The following is a 21,459-nucleotide window of genomic DNA, read 5'->3' on the forward strand; positions in this document are numbered from 1 at the left end:
TGTTTATTAAATTCCCATTTATTTTAATCATTCATCCATTGTGGGATTTCCACTATCTTAAGTCCAGATGATTCCACAAAACTATTTGACAAATTCGGGACCAAATTAAAGGTTTATTTCAACAAAAAGCGGGCCACGCAATAAACTGGTACTACCGTTGGTTCGCGTAGCAGACTTAGCGCTTTTATTCGTTTAGATAGACAAGAACCCAGTCAACACACTTCAAAGTGAGGACATCACGCGAAGGCGTGGTTTACTTCCTGTTTCTTTCTCGTGCAAAGGGAATTCGTGTAGACTGACCAGTCCGCGGGTTCTCTAATTTCTACATACTTTGAGAAGTAATCACAATTAGTAAGTATTTACTTGTAGATCGAGCTCATTAAAAAAAATGTTCTCATCGCTCGAATAGGTTTCAAGCCAGGTGAAGTAGTTGCAATATTTCGGATGGTGACTCAAACTAGTCAAACTCTCGAATGAGATAGTGTTTCTCGAAGTCTTGGTCCCATTTCTGTAATAATTGCCCTGTGTCTAGTTGAGACATTGTATTCATGTAGTTATTGTTAATCATGTATTACTAGATTGTGTTTAATCCTAAAACTTTGTGAACAACAGAGAAGCAAAATAAGTCTGAAAGTCTGTATCACCTGCTATTGCAACCTGGCTTGAGCGTAGCCCCTAATCTCACTTCCTGGTAATGAGGAAGTTTCCTGTCTTTCCATATCTGCACCTTATGATCATGATGGCACCATATGATCATGATGGTAAATCAATCATGAAAAAAATGATATGGACAAAAGAGGTGTGAAGTACAGTTTTCTCCTTTGCAATATGTGTGCAACACGATAATGGGACAATAATGATAATGGCGTCATTTGCAGAGAGTCTGTAACTGTGCCTTGTAACTTTAACGAGACAGGACGTCGACCGTTCTGAAGACCCATTACTCGGTTCTGCTCGCCTTATTCTGCGACAGAATGTTCTGCTCCATTGACCACAATGTGACCACAGTCTTATAATGTGACCATACTTGCCCATTGTTTGTACACAAACGCACTTTTTCTGAAATAAGAGCAGATGGGCCTTATGAAAGCCTTTCAGTGCGCTTTACATATTGTATGGCATACTTATATTGACATGCTACTACAACTGCGACAGTGAGGTGCATGATAATATAGCTTTACACATGAGAGAGACCATCTCGCCAGGTCTCCGTAGGGTTTTCATGACAACATGTGGAGGATAAATACACTAATGGAAATAGTTTTTCAAGTTTTAGGATATTTTCTCAATGAATGTTATGTTTGTCTAAATGTGTAGACTCGTCCAAAATGAAACAGATGAAAAACACATGAATGAACTGTGTAAGATGTGACGATGTGACAGGGGTAGGCTGCAAGGCTGGCTGCATGGAACTTTGGGGAGGAGAGTGATTGGCTTCATACTACTCAGGCATATCTATATTGTAATCAAGGCTTTGATAAAAACTGCTATTCCTACTGAAACGGAAAGCATTTCTATCTTCGATCAATTTTATGTTTGAACATCTTTGATCTCTGACAGTAATGAAGAATTTCTATTGTAGGCAGTGAAAGCTCAGTACCCATACTATAGCACAATTAGTGATAAATCGGATAATTTTGTCTCTTTTCAGATTTCTTAAACATTTGTTAAGAAAAAGCAACCATGTCTGAAAAACACAACTTTGGAATGGATCCTGTGACATGCCATGCCTTCAGCGGGGATCGCAAAGGTATACATTTTTATGTACCATTATGATTTTGAAGTGAATAACTTTATCATTGAAAGGAAAACAGATCAGAAGGTATTTTGACAGATTGCTTTTGTTAATTTGATAAACATGATAAACATATTAATGTTTTTGAAATTTATTTGAATATAGATCCTATTACATGTGTAACGAATAGTATGGATGCTCCCAACTCTGTTGTAATGTTCAGGGCACAGGTGCCCTAGTGATGCAAGGCATGCAGAGTTTCACTGAGCTGGTAACATCACATTGATCCAGTCATGTCACACATTGATCCAGTCTTGACACACATTGATCCAGTCATGACACACAATGATCCAGTCATATCACACATTGATCCAGTCATGACACACATTGATCCCGTCATGACACACATTAATCCAGTCACACATTGATCCAGTCATGACACACATTGATTCAGTCATATCACACATTGATCCAGTCATGACACACATTGATCCAGTCATGACACACATTGATTCAGTCATATCACACATTGATCCAGTCTTGACACACATTGATCCAGTCATATCACACATTGATCCAGTCATATCACACATTGATCCAGTCATATCACACATTGATCCAGTCATATCACACATTGATCCAGTCTTGACACACATTGATCCAGTCATGACAAACATTGATCCAGTCATGACACACATTGATCCAGTCATATCACACATTGATCCAGTCTTGACACACATTGATCCAGTCATATCACACATTGATCCAGTCATATCACACATTGATCCAGTCTTGCCACACATTGATCCAGTCATGTTACACGTTCATCCAGTCTTGACACACATTGTTTCTCTAGGCCTGGTCCTGTCGCAGAAGAGTCCCGAGGTGAAGATTTTCAAGCAGGCTGGCACTAAGTGGCAGTTGGCCGATACACTGACCGAACATGGTCAGAGAGTCACCGGCATTGACTGGGCTCCCAACAGCAACCGAATCGTCACATGCGGAGCGGTGAGCACCAGGATTTTGTCATTCCTGCATAAGAGGTTAAAGGTCATCATGGAGCAGAATGCTCAGTAAAGCACAGGTGGCCAAGTGGTCTACATGGTCTAAGGGGCCTTTGTTTGCTGTGTAGAGTTGCAGCCTTTTGTTTTGCCAGGACTCACAAGTTTTGTAACTCTCATTCTTGGTGTGTCAGCACCATACCTGGCCTTGAGGATTTCTCAGGCTTTTGATAACAGGGTTGTTTTTAGCGGTATGAGATTTCTAATTTCTACCTGTAACTGTATGAGATTATTTATTTATTCAAGTGAGATCAGTCTCTTAAGACTTGTTAGCGCTTTATGATTAAGTTACTTTTTGTAAGAAAAATATATTGTTCGATTTTAATTTTTTTACATTTCCATTTGCTATATAATGTCAGCAGACCGCATTTATAAAACTGATCTAGTCAAGAACTTAATATTGCTGAACAGTTTAGGTTGTGGTTATTATTGAAATGTTTCCAAACCCCACATGTCCCTGCTCCAGGATCGTAACGCGTATGTGTGGAGCCCCGAGAGTAACGGGAAATGGAAGCCGATGCTGGTGATTCTGAGGATCAACCGGGCTGCCACTTGTGTCAAGTGGTCACCACAAGGTGAGTAGAAGGGGCACCGTCAGGGGAGGGAAGGGGGGTGTCACCACAATGTGAGTAGAAGGGGCACCGTCAGGGGGGGTGTCACCACAATGTGAGTAGAAGGGGCACCGTCGGGGGGGATCACCACAAGGTGAGTAGAAGGGGCACCGTCAGGGGGGGGGGGGGGGATCACCACAATGCGAGTAGAAGGGGCACCGTCGGGGGGGGGGGGGGGGGATCACCACAATGTGAGTAGAAGGGGCACCGTCAGGGGGGGGGGGGGGGGGGGGGGGGGGGTCACCACAATGCGAGTAGAAGGGGCACCGTCGGGGGGGATCACCACAAGGTGAGTAGAAGGGGCACCGTCAGTCAGGGGGGGGGGGGTCACCACAATGTGAGTAGAAGGGGCACCGTAGGGGGGGAATCACCACAAGGTGAGTAGAAGGGGCACCGTCAAGGGGGGGGATCACCACAATGTGAGTAGAAGGGGCACCGTCAGGGGGGGGGGATCACCACAATGCGAGTAGAAGGGGCACCGTCGGGGGGGATCACCACAATGTGAGTAGAAGGGGCACCATCAGGGGGGGTGTCACCACAATGTGAGTAGAAGGGGCACCGTAGGGGGGGAATCACCACAAGGTGAGTAGAAGGGGCACCGTCAGGGGGGGGATCACCACAATGTGAGTAGAAGGGGCACCGTCAGGGGGGGGGGGGGTCACCACAATGTGAGTAGAAGGGGCACCGTAGGGGGGAATCACCACAATGTGAGTAGAAGGGGCACCGTAAGGGGGGAATCACCACAAGGTGAGTAGAAGGGCGCCGCGGGGTCAAGTGGGGCCCCGCTAGGTTGCCTCACCATTTTGGAAAAACGCTTTTCGACCAAACAATAAATGGCCTGGAAGGCCTGTGCACAAAATACGCATATGTCGGAAAACACACGTTAAATTCCTAATTTAAGTAAGTAAAAGGGTCAAGTGGTCACAACTCCAGTATGATCCTGGTTAGAACAGGTCTTCAGCAACCCATGCTTGCTGTATGAGGCAACTAACGGGATTGGGTGGTCAGGCTTGCTGTCTTGGTTGGTGCATGTCATCGTTTATGACTCGATTATTGCATGACTCGATTATTTACAGACCACCATCATATAGCTGGAATATTGCTGAGTGTGGCGTTCAATAACAAACAAACAAACAAACAAGTGGTCACATCCTGGTTGACACTTTCAGTGTGGATCCCACATTGTAGTTTTGACATTAAGGGTGTCTCACATGGTATTGTGGTACAATCTGTCCTCACTTTACTGCTTCTACCTTGATAATAGTCTCTCTCCCAAAAACAAAATATCCAAAAATCCCCCAATCAAGATTTTCAGCAAGTCTAGGTTGAAGGTTTCTTCTGTTTTAAAGATATTCTGTGGGCTCAGGGCTCACAATATTTTGCAAATTTTGGAATGTGATTCTTTTGTGATGTAAGCCTTGAAGGGCTGAGACGATGCACTAACTGTGTGATCCAATACGTATCACGATACCTTATTCATGACCCGATACGCATCACAATACTTGCATGTGCTCTAATTGTCGTGTGTAGGCCATCTTTTTCATGGACAGGATGGCCAAATACCTGGCACACTGAGGATTTACAGTTGGCAGTGTCAAGTTTTGCATAATGGGTGAAAATAGTTACGTTTTCACTACTCATTATTGTTTGGTGTAACAGTTCTTACACAAAACATTTGCTGTATGTATCAATATTTTATACTTTGTGTGCCACTGTGATTGATACCTGTATCGAGCAGTATCAATCACAGTGGCACACAAAGTATAAAATATCGATCCATACAGCAATTGATAATTGTATCAAGACACCCGTGAAGATCCGGGGTAGAATAGGCCTTCGGCAACACATGCTTGTGGTAAAAGGGGACTATGCTTGTTGTAAGAGGCGACTAACGGGATCGGGTGGTCAGGCTTGCTGACTTGGTTGATGCATGTCATCATATCCCAATTGCGTGGATAGATGCTCATGATGTCAATCACTTGATTGTCTTGTTCAGACTCGATTATTTACAGACTGCCATCATATAGCTGGAACATTGCTGAGTGCGGTGTTAAACAACAAACAAACAAAACAAATTGTATCAAGAAGTAAACATCGCGATCCATTGATGCATCGGTGTATCGTCCCACCACTAAACTCTTGTATAGGAGTACCCCCACCTACTGCCAAGGCCCTTGGTTGTGAGGTTCGGTGTATGTAGTGATGAGCATATTGGGCTATAGGCATGTTGTCGTCCACTTTCGACAGTACGAGAACATTTTTCAACATGGTACAGGTACTATTTGATGATAATCCCTCAGCCTTCATAGGGGGCACGGGTGGCCCAGTCGTCTAAGGCGCCGCGATTCGCTGTGCAGAGTTGCGTCCCTTGGGCACACCAGAAACCTATGATTGTGGGATCGAATCCCGGTTCGCCCCAATTATATTTCTAGGTTTGTCAGCACCATACCTGTGCTCGTGGGTTTCACCGAAGTGGTAAACGTCTTAGACCTGCATCACTTCGGGCTTTCCTCCCACATTAAGCTGACACGCAGTGATATAACTGGAATACTGTTAAAAGCGGCGTTAAACCCAACTCACTCACTCACTCAGCCTTCATAGCTGTGCCAGCTTGGATCTGTAGATCAATGGGTCTACAAACCATTATGTATTGATTTGACTGAAGTACAATTCAAAGTGGTGTTGAAGTCTCTGCTATCTGTCCCTCCTCCCCAGAGAACAAGTTTGCCGTGGGTAGCGGTGCTCGTCTCATCTCTGTGTCCTACTATGAGGAGGACAACAACTGGTGGGTCAGCAAGCACATCAAGAAGCCAATCAGGTCCACTGTTACATGGTGCGTGAACATTTGTAGACAATCAAATGCATTGGGACTAATCAACAAATTGATTTCCTAATTTTAATTTTTCAAAATGAATGAAATGGACAGACCAGTGTAGTTACTTGTTTATAAGATTATTGTTATACAGAAGTCAACGTTTATGAAAATGGGAATTTGAAAAAGTCAGTCAGTAAATTTATGACTGTATTGTGTATATTAAACAACTGCATGTACACTTTTATTGACATGATTGACATGAATGATTGACTTGTCTAAGAAACATGAATGATTGACTTGTCTAAGAAACATGAATGATTGACTCGTCTAAGACACATGAATGATTGACTCGTCTAAGACACATGAATGATTGACTCGTCTAAGTGACATATGATTGACTCGTCTAATTGACGTGTAGGATTAACTTGTCCAATTGACATGTAGGATTAACTTGTCTAATTGACATGAAAGATTGACTTGTCTAATTGACATTTATGATTGACTTGCCTTAGTGACATGAATGACTGACTTGTCTGAGTGACATGAATGATTGACTTGACTAAGTGACATGAATGATTGACTTGACTAAGTGACATAAATGATTGAGTTGTCGAGTGACATGAATGATTGACTTGTCTAAGTGACATGAATGATTGACTTGACTAAGTGACATGCACGATTGACTTGTCTAAGTGACATGAATGGTTGACTTGTCTAAGTGACATGATCGACTTGTCTAAGTGACATGAATGATTGACTTCACTGAGTGACATGAATGATTGACTTGACTAAGTGACATGAATGATTGACTTGTCTAAGTGACATGTATGATTGACTTGACTAAGTGACATGAATGATTGACTTGACTAAGTGACATGAATGATTGACTTGTCTAAGTGACATGGGGGCGGTCGGGTAGTGTTTTAGTGTTTAAAGCGTTCGCTCGTCACGCCGAAGACCCGGGTTCGATTCCCGACATGGGTACAATGTGTGAAGCCCATTTCTGGTGTCACCCGCCGTGATATTGCTGGAATATTGCTAAAAGTGGCGTAAAACCATACTCACTCACTTACTCACTCACTCTCTCTAAGTGACATGAATGATTGACTTGTCTAAGTGACATGAATGATTGACTTGTCTAAGTGACATGATCGACTTGTCTAAGTGACATGTATGATTGACTTGACTAAGTGACGTACATGTCTCATTGAGGTGTATGATTGACATGTCTCATTGAGGTGTATGATTGCCTTGTCTATGTGACTTGTTACATTGACTTGTAACATTGACTTGTAACACTGACTATCTATTGGACTCCCCAGCCTGGACTGGCATGCCAACAATGTGCTGATCGCAGCTGGCTCCTCCGACTTCAAGGCCAGGTAACACATTTACTTATATAGTTATCTGTGTGATTAGCAGGGTGTGATGGATTACACAAGCGCGTGTCAGGACTGGAGGTGTGAGTGTACTATAGAGCACATCAGTGTCGGGGTGTGGTGGATTACACAAGTGACCTGGTGTTGTAGATTCCGCGTGTTAGGACTTGAGGTGTGAGTGTACTATAGAGCACATCAGTGTCGGGGTGTGGTGGATTACACAAGCGACCTGGTGTTGTAGATTCAGCGTGTTAGGACAACACCAGGGCCCCGTGCCACAGAGCGATCCTTAAGACGATTGTTCCTCCCTTACTTAGCGTAGACAGTCCTGGTGCTTGGATCACTTTGTGGAATGGCTGAGACCAGTTTAATGTTTGTGGAATGGCTGAGACCAGTTTAATGTTTGTGGAATGGCTGAGACCAGTTTAATGTTTGTGGAATGGCTGAGACCAGTTTAATGTTTGTGGAATGGCTGAGACCAGTTTAATGTTTGTGGAATGGCTGAGACCTGTGTAATGTTTGTGGAATGGCTGAGACCAGTTTAATGTAGTTGGAATGGCTGAGACCAGTTTAATGTTTGTGGAATGGCTGAGACCAGTTTAATGTTTGTGGAATGGCTGAGACCAGTTTAATGTTTGTGGAATGGCTGAGACCAGTTTAATGTTTGTGGAATGGCTGAGACCTGTGTAATGTTTGTGGAATGGCTGAGACCAGTTTAATGTAGTTGGAATGGCTGAGACCAGTTTAATGTTTGTGGAAAGGATGAGACAGTTTAATGTTGTTGGAATGGCTGAGACCAGTTTAATGTTTGTGGAATGGCTGAGACCAGTTTAATGTTTGTGGAATGGCTGAGACCAGTTTAATGTTTGTGGAATGGCTGAGACCAGTTTCATGAGGACAGGGATGACTTGGATTTCAGATTCTTTCTTGCTTCAATGCAACATACGTTAGTATCTTTGTCAGGGTACTGGGTAGGAAGTGGTTGTATATAATGTACAAAGAAAGTTAGGGATCATAAATAGTTTGGGGGCTTTTTGTTTTGTAGTGAAGACTGAGCACACAGTTTCATAAAAATATCCCCCAAAATATTCATGATCCCGATCTTATATGTTCGGTATTCAAACTAAGATGATAAAGTGATGAAAGCGATGAAGCTGGACGAGTGACGATGACGTCTGATACAATGTTGTTGAGTGCAGCCTGCAGTGCAGTGTGTGATGCTAGTTGATGAGGTGAAGGAGGGCATGGAGGAATGTTAGTCTCTGTTGATGGTCGGCTGGAATCTCACAAGTTTACACGTGACAATTGCTTCACAGAGTCTTCTCTGGCTACATCAAGGAGGTGGACAAGAAGCCGGGGCCGTGCTCCTGGGGGACGAAGATGCCCTGGGGGGCCAACCTGGCCGAGTTCTCTAATGGAGGAGGTACGTCTGTCTACAACACGCATTCCTTAGTGTGTCTCAGCATGTGGGTGGTGATCGGTTACACGGTAGACTTGGGTCTACGGTACATGTGTAGAATATCATCTCTACAGCTATAAACATACTCAGAATCTAAATATGCTCGGTTCTCTTGGTTCTTGACAAGAATCCCACGTATGTTAGAATGTTCCTATCACTCCATGATACGTCCCTGTAGCCTAGTGGTTAAAGCGTTCACTTGTCACACCAAAGACCAAGGGTTTGATTTTCCACATGGGTACAATGTGTGAAGCCCATTTCTGATGTCTCCTGCTGAAATATTGTGTACTCATGCTCACTTGTTTGAAGCCTGTGTACCTGTTCTGGTCGTTAGAATCTGTCCCCAGCAACCTGTGCTGGTCGTTAGAATCTGTCCCCAGGTACCTGTTCTGGTCGTTAGAATCTGTCCCCAGCAACCTGTGCTGGTCGTTAGAATCTGTCCCCAGGTACCTGTGCTGGTCGTTAGAATCTGTCCCCAGGTACCTGTGCTGGTCGTTAGAATCTGTCCCCAGGTACCTGTGCTGGTCGTTAGAATCTGTCCCCAGCAACCTGTGCTGGTCGTTAGAATCTGTCCCCAGGTACCTGTGCTGGTCGTTAGAATCTGTCCCCAGGTACCTGTGCTGGTCGTTAGAATCTGTCCCCAGCAACCTGTGCTGGTCGTTAGAATCTGTCCCCAGGTACCTGTGCTGGTCGTTAGAATCTGTCCCCAGGTACCTGTTCTGGTCGTTAGAATCTGTCCCCAGGTACCTGTTCTGGTCGTTAGAATCTGTCCCCAGGTACCTGTTCTGGTCGTTAGAATCTGTCCCCAGGTACCTGTGCTGGTCGTTAGAATCTGTCCCCAGGTACCTGTGCTGGTCGTTAGAATCTGTCCCCAGGTACCTGTGCTGGTCGTTAGAATCTGTCCCCAGGTACCTGTGCCAGTCATTAGAATCTGTCCCCAGGTACCTGTGCTGGTCGTTAGAATCTGTCCCCAGGTACCTGTGCTGGTCGTTAGAATCTGTCCCCAGGTACCTGTGCTGGTCGTTAGAATCTGTCCCCAGCAACCTGTGCTGGTCGCTAGAATCTGTCCCCAGCAACCTGTGCCGGTCGTTAGAATCTGTCCCCAGGTACCTGTGCCGGTCGTTAGAATCTGTCCCCAGTAACCTGTGCTGGTCGTTAGAATCTGTCCCCAGGTACCTGTGCTGGTCGTTAGAATCTGTCCCCAGGTACCTGTGCTGGTCGTTTGAATCTGTCCCCAGCAACCTGTGCTGGTCGTTAGAATTGGTCCCCAGGTACCTGTGCTGGTCGTTAGAATCTGTCCCCAGGTACCTGTGCTGGCCATTAGAATCTGTCCCCAGTAACCTATGCTGGTCATTAGAATCTGTCCCCAGTAACCTGTGCTGGTCATTAGAATCTGTCCCCAGTAACCTATGCTGGTCATTAGAATCTGTCCCCAGTAACCTATGCTGGTCATTAGAATCTGTCCCCAGTAACCTGTGCTGGTCGTTATAATCTGTCCCCAGGTACCTGTGCTGGTTGTTAGAATCTGTCCCCAGGTACCTGTGCTGGTCGTTAGAATCTGTCCCCAGGTACCTGTGCTGGTTGTTAGAATCTGTCCCCAGGTACCTGTGCTGGTCGTTAGAATCTGTCCCCAGGTACCTGTGCTGGTCGTTAGAATCTGTCCCCAGGTACCTGTGCTGGTCGTTAGAATCTGTCCCCAGGTACCTGTGCTGGTCGCTAGAAGCACCTTACTGAATCAGTTGGTCAGACTCGGGGCCTTTGTTGATTGTGTGTCATCGTACCCACACGATGTGGATTGTGCTCATAATATCAATCACTGTTCCAGACCCAGTTATTTACAGGCTGCACATAGCTGGAATATTGTTATGGAAATGACACATGTAATGGTTGGTGGGGCGGGGGGGGGGAGGTGTCAGCAAAATGTGATACAGTCCTTAGACCAATTTCACCTCCTCCTCAATTAAACAGTTCCTAATGAAATACTTCTCCTTATGGAAATGCTTTCAAACAATAAATATGAAATTTAGAGTTAGCAAGAAAATTATTGGTCAGTGATAACCAAGAGAGACAAGAACTCCTTTTTGTGTCTATATTGAGGATTTTTATTGTGTGAAGACAAATAATAATTTCATGCATGTGAATTTGATGTGTGTTTTTTGTTTTGTTTAAACTTTTTTTCACTTTTAAATAAATTTTTGGGATATTCTTTGCAGAGACTGGTAGTAAGTTGGGCTATTTTATTACAATCACTATTTTATATAATTGCATAATGCTCTCTCCTTTCTTTTGATCTATCCGAGAACTGTTTGACAAACTGCATATACTCGAACTACAGGGAATGATAGTCACAATGACACTCTCAGTATCATAAGAACTGACACCATTCTTGCTGCTTCTGTTCGTGAAATCACACCTCAGTATTACATAAATCAAAAAGTGTACAATGCTGATCTCTCTGCGTAAACATTTACTGGTGCACTTTTTTAATTCAAACACTGCATGAGCTAACAGCATGTATCCACGCAAAATAATTGTCTTCTTTTTAAGACGATCCATGTGGAGGTCATTGCCTTTAATTGAAACAAATACTGCCAAACGTCTCCCTCCTCTTAACTGCTTCACGTTAAACCTGTGCAGAGTTGCATCCCTTGGGCACGCCAGGAACCTGCGATAGTGGAATCTCGGTTCCCCCGTTTATGTTTCTAGGCTTGTCAGCACCATACCCGTGCCTGTGGGTTTCAACAAAGCGGTCACTTAGGGCTTTCCTCCCACATCAAGCTGACACACCGTGACAGAACTGGAATATTGTTCAAAGGAGTTAAACCAAACTCACTCACTCACCATGATATCGCTGGAATAGTGCTAAAGGCGGCGTAAAAACACCCTCGCTCTGTGAACATGGTTAAGTAAAAGCTGCCACCATATAAGTATTTCGGAAGTGTGAGAAGATGTCACCAATAATATCTGCACTCACTCTGTAAACACACCTTGTTATGGCGGCCATATATTACTGTGTGTGTGCCAAGTTTTTAGGATCAAAATCCAAGGCCTAAAAATATTTACCAATGCCGTCAACAAATGTTCTTTGAAATAAGTTTGCAGGCAACGCCTGTCTACAGTCAGCAAGTATGTCACTGAATATTTTTAGTCTGTAGTCTGTCCTTTTAACATTATACATAATTGGAAGAAATATTACAAACCTTTACAAAACACACAATCAGTACTTTTTAATAATGTTTTGTCTAACATGGTGATTTTGTTGCTTTGTCGGTCTAACATGGGGTTGTTGTGGAGCTGTAATTGTCCTTGTGTTGAGAATGTTGTAACCATGGTAACAGTGTCCCTGTCTTACAGGTGGCTGGGTGCACTCCGTCTCCTTCTCCCCGAGTGGTGATCGCCTCGCTTGGGTCGGCCACGACTCCAGCATCTCTGTTGTGGATTCTAACAAGGGATCAGAGTAAGTATCACGACCAGACGACAAATTTGTACATTTATCTCATATTTTTGTACTTATCCAGCATTACTCCGTAATACAAATATAAAATAGATCTAGGATTTTACTAGTTCTGTACATTAATCTCATTTCTGTTTGAACAATAGCTTTAGACGCTACAGTTTTTTGGAGTTTGGGGGTTTACATCCCATATAAACCTTTGGACGTGTTTAAGGCTTAAAAAATAAAAGAATTGGTTCTGAGGCAATGGCTTTTGAAAATAAAGTGCGGGCTAGCGGTGTTTTGTTGGTTCAGGCTAGTATGTAATTAAATTTTGTTTACGATAATTTTGGTGAAATCATGTCCTTAAATATTGTAGCATTTCACTGCCGGGGTCATTCAAGAATATTTAAAGATTTTATTGGGGGTTGGGAGAGGGGGGGGTGGGGTGTGTGTGTGTGGAATGGAAATAAGAATGTCATGTGAAGCAGACTTGATGTTGATGTGGGCGGTGCCTGAGAACCAAGACTTATGTTTTTAGCCTGATACTTGACACATTTTGTACAGGTGGATGTTTATGTTGAGGTTGACTTTGATGTTGTTGTTGATGTTGTTGTTGATGGTACCGTGTGTGTATTCCAGACTGGTGTGTATCAAGGAGAACTTCCTGCCCTTCATGAGCATCACCTGGGTGACTGAGAGCAGCATTGTTTGCGCTGTACGTATTTGTCCTGTGTTGTGGGTGTTTACTGGAGTAGGGTAACCGTGGCAACAACTCATCTGGGAGAGAAATTCTAATGGCTACTCGTTTGTGTCTTGATAGCCCCATGGCTGAAGGTTAAGCAACTGATTTGATCTTTGACTACACTGATAGATCCATGGATTCAAGTTAACTGAATACACTGATAGATCCATGGATTCAAGTTAACTGAATACACTGATGGATCCATGGATTCAAGTTAACTGAATACACTGATAGACCCATGGATTCAAGTTAACTGACTACACTGATAGATCCATGGATTCAAGTTAACTGCAAACTCTGCTTTTCAGATTTGTCCACGTTTCATTTTCAGTGAATTCAGTAAAAAAATAAATCTTAAAGGATCAAGCAGATTATAAAATTGTTCTTGATCAAGATGTTAAAAGATGAATGGGTGATAGTTTACGAGTTTGTAAGACTTTTAGGCTTAAAAAATGAAAAGCATTTGCCTGGTTTTCGGGAAATGGCTTTTGAAAATATAGTGCCGGACTTTTGGTCTTTTTGGCTTGTTCAAACTAGTTTGTAACCAAACAAACAGTTGTGTACCATCAACCTCGGAAAGGGCCTCCTATTGCCGCCATGACCATAACACGAGATGTGCAGTAGAGCAGTGCAGACGAAATAATAATGCGGCGGTGCCTGAGAACCAAGACTTAATGTTTTCAGCCTTATAGATCCATTGCATCTGAACATCGGACGGTACATGTAGTTTCATTTTGTGTCCCTAGGGGTACGACTGCAACCCGATACTGTTCACCTACACCGACAGCGGCAAACTCACCACCGTCAGCAAACTGGATATCCCTCAGGAGAAGGAGTCCGGCCAAATCAGGTAGCTGCCAGGCTGACACTGTTCCAGACATGGCCCCTGGGATCTGGGTTAGAGTTGCTCCCCAGAAACATGCGTGGGTCGTATGACACGATGACTTGTTTAATTGTGTGCATCTTACCCGGACAGCATGGATCGTTGCTCACAATATCAGTCACTGAACATAATTGTTTACAAGCTACCCTCATACAGCTGAAATATTGCATTGTGCGGCTTTAAACAAGAAACAAAAAACTATGTATGGAGACATTTTGATGATACACATGGATATGATTGAAGCATTTTGTACTGCGCAACTTATGGTGACCTCTGTCCAAATGAGGTCCAACTAGAACTGAAATAATATGATCAGAAAAATCTGAATGGTTGAGAACGATGTATTGAAGACATGATGTGATAGTAAATAGCAGGTTACCATGGTTACAGGTATTATCTGCCTCCACAATAGGAGAGTGATTACGGTCCAGGTCGCCCCAAAGTTGGTGTGGAGTATGTGCTTCAGACGATGAATCATTCTTGATTCTAAAGATCATGTGGGGCGGTCAGGTAGCCTAGTGGTTAAAGCATTTGCTTTTCACGCCGAAGACCCGGGTTCGATTCCCGACATGGGTACAATGTGTGAAGCCCATTTCTGGTGTCCCCCGCCGTGATATTGCTGGAATATTGCTAAAAGCGGCGTAAAACCATACTCACTCACTCACTAGAGATCATGTGATTTGTAGACTGTATCCCAGTCCGGGGTATCTCAGAGTACTGGTATACTCAACATCTTTACACCGTGATCGCCTATAGATGTCTCTGTATGTGTCTGAGACAGTGATCGTGCTTCTGCCTCAGAATAATGAAGTTTCACCCTCAATGTGTTTTTTTTAGATAATGTAATTACAATATTTTAATCTTATTAAAATCATAATCATAACTGACTTACAGATAATTTCATTACTGGGGTAATAAATATTGAAAATTAGTTATTAGTAAAGATAACTAACACAATTACGCTATTGTACTCGTGCCATTGGACCCTGTGTGGATTCGGGGTCAGAATAGGTCCCCAGCAACCACTGCTGGTCGTAAGAGGCGACCGAATGGATCGACTGTCTCAATGACTGGGTTGAAATATGTCATTGTACCCTGATGGCATGTATCATTACTCATAATATAATCACTTGATTGTCTGGTCTAGACTTGTTTATTTACAGGCAGCCATCATAAAGCTGGATTTCTGAGAATAAATCCTTGATATCCTGCTTCAAAGCAAAAAGCCGCACACTTTTTCCGAGTCAGTAGAAGTCATGTGACATTGTGCAAGCTAACCTCAGCTCAATCGAACAGCTGTTTTCTATCAATTTTGAATTTGTTTGAATTCTATTACAATGTCATGATAAAACATGTCGGTAAGATAAATTCATTGTAGCAGGATCACTCGGGGTACATGGGATTTTATGTGTCCCTCGTTAGGTTTTCTGCCACTTGCCTCCGTCTTGTATAAAACCTAACGCTGGACACATAGGACCCCTAGTACCACAAGTGATCCTTCTACAAGTCATTAAGTACCACTGACATTGAGATGATGATAGTGAAGAGTACCTGTTGACTGCTACTGATGGGTAGAGGGACTCAGTGAATGAATATGTAAGCTGTTCTCACAGTGTGGATGTTCCTGAGCCTAGCGAGACGGAGGCAGGATCTGATCAGGAGGAGGAAGATGAGACACCTGTGTCAATCATCAAGTAGGCCATCTTGCATGGCGTGTGTGCCGTCTGCTATTGGCGGCCATATTGAATGGCATCATATATCAAAGAACGCTGACCAATTGTGCCGGTCACGTTGTTCATAGATGTTACTAATTACATAGCTGCAGTCTAACTTTGATCTGACAAGTTCAAGAATTAACAGTGTGTGTCGTCTGCTACTAGCGGCCATGTTGAATGGCAATATATGTCCAGGAATGTTGACCAAATGTGCCGGTCACTTAGTTCTGAGATGTTACTAATTACATAGATCCAGACTAACTTGATATTACAACTTATAGAAGGACACCAAGGATTTATCACAGGGTTTAATTGATGCATCACATGTATAAATCTTTGTTTCATGACTATCTAGACTCCATGGCACTTGCATGTATTGCACTTTAGATGTATGTGATCGGCACCCACCCATGAGATGCATGATGAAGTCAGGGGAGGACAATGCTAGGACAAACTGAGGGGCCTGTTATGGGTACCAGTTTGTATGTAGTCATGCATGAGTGAAGTCAGGAGAGGACAATGCTAGGACAAACTGAGGGGCCTGTTATGGGTACCAGTTTGTATGTAGTCATGCATGAGTGAAGTCAGGAGAGGACAATGCTAGGACAAACTGAGGGGCCTGTTATGGGTACCAGTTTGTATGTAGTCATGCATGAGTGAAGTCAGGAGAGGACATTGCTAGGACAAACTGAGGGGCCTGTTATGGGTACCAGTTTGTATGTAGTCATGCATGAGTGAAGTCAGGAGAGGACAATGCTAGGACAAACTGAGGGACCTGTTATGGGTACCAGTATGTATGTAGTCATGCATGGTTGCAAAGCTGAAACTTAAAGAAATTGACGGAAGGGCAATGGCCCCAGAATCACAGGACAGATCAGTATGACATGGCGTTCAGGCGTCAGCAAGATGTAGAATTGTAACCATGACCTGAAACAAGATGGGTAAATATATGTCAAACATTGATATATATGTATCTGTCTGGGTTGTTAAACTGGCATAGATTGGTTAACTTGGCATGAATTAACTTTGTATTGTGTTGAGTAATATTCATGAAAAGGATAGCGTTATTGCTGTCTTAGTTTGGATGTCGAATAGCTGTACAAGACTGACATTTGCATGTCTAGTTAACCAGTCAAACTCCTGTAGATTTACATGTGGACACACAGACTGACGACAGACAGACGTGGACATATATTTGTGTAGACAGACTGACAACAGACAGACCTGGACATATATTTGGGTAGACAGACTGACGACAGACAGGTGTGGACATACATTTGTGTGGACAGACAGTCTGACAACAGACAGACGTGGACATATATTCGGGTAGACAGACTGACGACAGACAGGTGTGGACATATATTTGTGTAGACAGACTGACAACAGACAGACATGGACATATATTTGTGTGGACAGACAGTCTAACGACAGACAGACGTGGACATACATTCGGTTAGACAGACAGACTGATGACAGACAGACATGGACATGCATTGTCTTGACAGACAGACTGATGGACAGACATGGACATATATTCGTGTGGACAGACAGACTGATGGAAAGACATGGACATATATTCGTGTGGACAGACAGTCTGATGGACAGACAGACATGGACATGTATTCGTGTAGATGTGTGGACAGACAAGGACAGACAGATGTGGACAGATATACCGGTCAACAGCCAGACAGACAGAAGGCAGCTTTGCATGTGGCATTTTACTACTACATATGTTTAAGTGAGAGCATGACATGTTTGTGTTTTTATACGAAATGAACACACACTGAAGTTACATTGAACACCACGGACTGTATTCACAGCACGATGGGATACAATACAAGGGCTGCTGTCATTAGTGCACAGTGGCTAGGGTTTATAACTCATGACAAGTAGAGGTATGCAAAACTGCTCAGTTGAAGAAATATGTATACGATGATAACCTAAGAAATGCATGATACAGTGGATACATGATACAGTAGATACATGATACAGTAGATACGCAAGGGTATGAACAAAAACAACAGTTTTGCATACCCAGTGTGGCACACATCCTGTCCTTATTCTGAAATACTGTGTCAACGTGACAACTACTTCCATACTTGCAGGTGGTAACATGACTACACCAGGCATAAGGCAGTTATTGATGTGTGCATCATCTACACAGAGGCAATGCTATGATTTACTAAATATACATGACTATATAGAACAACACTGAGGGACTGTGTGCCGCTGCTACATCTTGTATAGCAGATGTAGTGATACAGCAGAAACAGAAAGGCTGCTCCAGAACACAATGACATCTGAGTTAACTGTTGTCATTGTGTTAAACCATTGGTTTGACATTACTACAATTAAGATAAGTAGCACTTCTGTCATGTGTCTTTACATGCAACCCGTGAAGCTGCCATAATTGTTGTCAGTTTGAATGGTTGTGAACAAACATAGTTCAACATTGATGAAATTAAATGTGTTCAATAAAAGTTTGCCAGGAATTATGTTCCTCTTCGATGCGTCTGTTTTCTGTAAATCATTATGCACTGATATACGAACTGTCACATACATGTTCAGTCTTAGGAGAGGGTGCTTATTGGAACAGGGCATTTATTATAGAGACTACAGTGTTCACTTTTTTCAGTGGACCTCATCATTGTGTGCCCAGCCTTTTATTATATATTATTGTTTCAGTGCTATGAATCGCTTCAAGAATTTAGAGAAGAAGGCTACAACTGATGACTTCTCTAGCGACTTGAAGACTCAGCACCAGAACACCATCACGTGAGTCGGTCACACTCGCATCCGATGGGTACCCGGCAGTAGTACACAATTATACTTTATTATAGTATTTAGAAAACAAACAGCTTGGATTTAATATATTATGAATAAATGCCATCCAGGATATTGTATGAAATGGGCTCTTGAATAAAATCATAAGATATGTATAGATATAGGTATTGAGAATGTTAACAATTGGGTCTGCAGCATACAGAGAAATAAGTACAAGGAGTTTACAGTCCCTGGTTATGATAACTAGTAGATGAAGACCTGTTTCCTGTTGAAGTATGTACATATATTCCCTGTTAGAGTTTGTGTAAACATATACAGCCTGTTGTAGTATATATAGATATATTCCCTGTTGTAGTATATATAGATATATTCCCTGATGTAAATGAAGCCATATTTCTGTATAGTGTACAGAGGCATATTCTCTGGTCAAGTATTTAAAGGCGAATTCCATATGCAAATAAAATCACAAACATTATCAAAAAACAAGTTTAATGTCCTTGCACATTAATATTAATGATATAGAAACACAAAACAGTATCGAATAACAAATTTCAATATCAGAATTTTCATGTGAAATATGTGAAGTGGGTGTTTAAAAAAGTTCAAGATGGCTGTTACTGACGGTGTACTATAAGTTATGGTGTCTTTAGTTGCCGTACATACAGTGATGCCTCGCCCAATATTTTTCTGCAAACCTAATATGACACCATATACGGCAGCTAAAAACACCATAACAAATTTATTATGCCAAAACGTATACACTTTTTAGTATGTTTGTCACACGTCATGTCAAAACTTAAAACTCAAAACTTAACACCTACAACTTAGGACCTTAAGGGTCAAAGGGAGACTACTCTTCAAACCTCAGAGGCCAAACCTTGTTGATAATTTTAACTTTATATGATCTTTATTAAAGTCATGAACGTGATCAGAAAAACCATTAACGTCCTTGCAAATCAAAATTAATGATATTAAAACACAAAACAGTGTCGATTAACGAATTTCTGTACCAGAATTTCTATGTGAAATATGTGAGGTGGGTGTTGGAAAATCCAAAATGGCTTTTACTGATGGTATACGGTCTCATATTAGGTCAGTAACAACCATTTTTTATTTTTACTTACGGTATACGGGCTCATGTGGGGTCAGTAGATCTGCTCTGTGATTGGTCAATCTTTGAGGCATAATAAGTAGATATATTCCCTGTTGTATATGTAGATATATTCCCTGATGTATATGTAGATATATTCCCTGATGTATATGTAGATATATTCCTTGTTGTATATGTAGATATATTCCCTGTTGTATATGGCGCCGTATTCCCTGTTGTGTTTCAGTCAGGTGAGCATCTTTGCCGGAACCAAGTCCGACTGTACCAAGATCTCCACGTCAGGTGTGGATGGCAACATCATCATCTGGGACCTGAAGGTATGTGACCAGTTCCTGTCATCACATAGTGGCACCAGCAAGCTCAAGAATTTCATAAACGAACCGATAATAGAAAATATTGTGTTGTATGACAATGGGAAAGCACTCATCTATCTGAATATGTAAACTTCCATATCCTATACTGTGAGTGATGACCTCTTACTGTGAGTGATGACCTCTGACTGTGAGTGATGATCTCTGACTACTACTGACCACTCATGCAGGATCAGTGTCGAGAACTTTTTGTACCTGCAATTATTTTGGATGTCAAACAAAAGGAAATCCAAACAGTTAGATAGGTATTCATGTGAAAAGACTGCAAGTAGAACGAGTGTGCCATGTGCCATAATGCCGTTGTTGTTGTCAAGGAGCCACAGACCAAATCAAGGGCTGATACACATGATGGACAACAGATTATGTTACCACATATGGAGGTAATGGCGGTGGGGTACACTGGTTGATAAAGCACTAGCTTATAACAATATAGCCCTGGGTTTGGTGCCTCAAATTGAGCGCTGAGGATTATGCCCCCAGTCTCCTGCTTTTCGTAAGAGACAACAAGCATGGAATATTGCTGACTGTGGCTTAGACCAACATTCAGTGATTCACCACAGGGAATGAAAAATCATTTGGAGTTAAATTTGGTGTGGACATCTGTGACATCAGGACTGCTCTGTGTTGTGTTAATGTATGTAGGGTATTAATACAGTATACATCTACTTCCTTTACAGTCCCTGGAACGTGGAATTGCTGGACTGAAGATTGCCTAGGCTGGTAGTGTCCAACTGTACACTCCAGACAGAAGTCTCTCTCTTCAAGATGAACTCAACCACAGATTTCTGGACTGTCTTCACTTCCTGTACTCATTTCTATATAAGCTAACTCTCTGGAGAACAAATATAAGGTCCTACACAATGTATCCTATACACTCGGTAGAGCACCATACCTTGTAATGTTAAGGGCATTCACCAGATTCAAGTCAAGGACGATGTACTTGTGTTAAACTGAAACCTGTTTGTACGACTTGGTCACGTTCAAGTAAATATCATTGAAGTTCCACCAAACATTGTTGAGCATTGTTTCAATCATGGTGTGTATGGGTCTATAACAGCCTTCTTTGTATATCATATGTGGTGTCATTAAATTCGTCTGAATGGCTGCAGCATCAATAAATGTTTATCCAAATAGTCGTCAAGGAAGGAAGCTGCACACGGAGCAATGTTATACCTTTGTATTGTTACTAACAAAAAACATAATCAGTTTACCAACATGAATAAAATGTGTCTTTGATAGACCTAAATTTGTTGTTCTTTATGTCATGTGAGATTGAAATGTCTGGATGACCTACCTTTTGTCACTGTCTGGGGGACCTACTGAATTTTGTCTTACCTTTTTACACCTTGGTATTTTG

General features: G+C 42.4%; 1 protein-coding gene and 1 pseudogene across 2 annotated transcripts; both read left to right on the forward strand.

The window, feature by feature from the left end:
* The first annotated feature begins 236 nt into the window (after positions 1 to 236).
* Positions 237 to 21,340, forward strand: LOC139468551 (actin-related protein 2/3 complex subunit 1A-like). 2 transcript variants are annotated; one of them, XM_071250603.1, is made up of 14 exons: positions 237 to 351; positions 1,652 to 1,750; positions 2,592 to 2,743; positions 3,263 to 3,371; positions 6,123 to 6,240; positions 7,545 to 7,604; positions 8,918 to 9,024; positions 12,415 to 12,517; positions 13,136 to 13,211; positions 13,985 to 14,088; positions 15,735 to 15,815; positions 18,522 to 18,611; positions 19,958 to 20,048; positions 20,780 to 21,340. In XM_071250603.1, exons 2-14 carry the CDS (start codon positions 1,684 to 1,686, stop codon positions 20,816 to 20,818), a joined length of 1,197 nt encoding a protein of 398 aa, XP_071106704.1. In that variant the 5' UTR covers positions 237 to 351; positions 1,652 to 1,683; the 3' UTR covers positions 20,819 to 21,340. The 2 variants fall into 2 exon arrangements, with proteins under 2 accessions (XP_071106704.1, XP_071106705.1); XM_071250604.1 differs by lacking the exon at positions 15,735 to 15,815.
* On the forward strand, positions 9,066 to 11,640 carry LOC139469090 (uncharacterized; annotated as a pseudogene).
* Positions 21,341 to 21,459: the final 119 nt, after the last annotated feature.

Source organism: Haliotis cracherodii, unplaced genomic scaffold, assembly GCF_022045235.1.
Source record: "Haliotis cracherodii isolate W230 unplaced genomic scaffold, xgHalCrac1.p SCAF_2, whole genome shotgun sequence".
NCBI lineage: Eukaryota > Metazoa > Mollusca > Gastropoda > Lepetellida > Haliotidae > Haliotis > Haliotis cracherodii.

Coding starts and splice junctions, on each gene's coding strand:
- LOC139468551 (XM_071250603.1), top strand. CDS start 1,684: ATGTCTGAAAAACACAACTTTGGAATGGATCCTGTGACATGCCATGCC. Junction 14,089..15,734: donor AAGGAGTCCGGCCAAATCAG/GTAGCTGCCAGG, acceptor CTGTTCTCACAG/TGTGGATGTTCCTGAGCCTA. Junction 18,612..19,957: donor CAGCACCAGAACACCATCAC/GTGAGTCGGTCA, acceptor GTTGTGTTTCAG/TCAGGTGAGCATCTTTGCCG.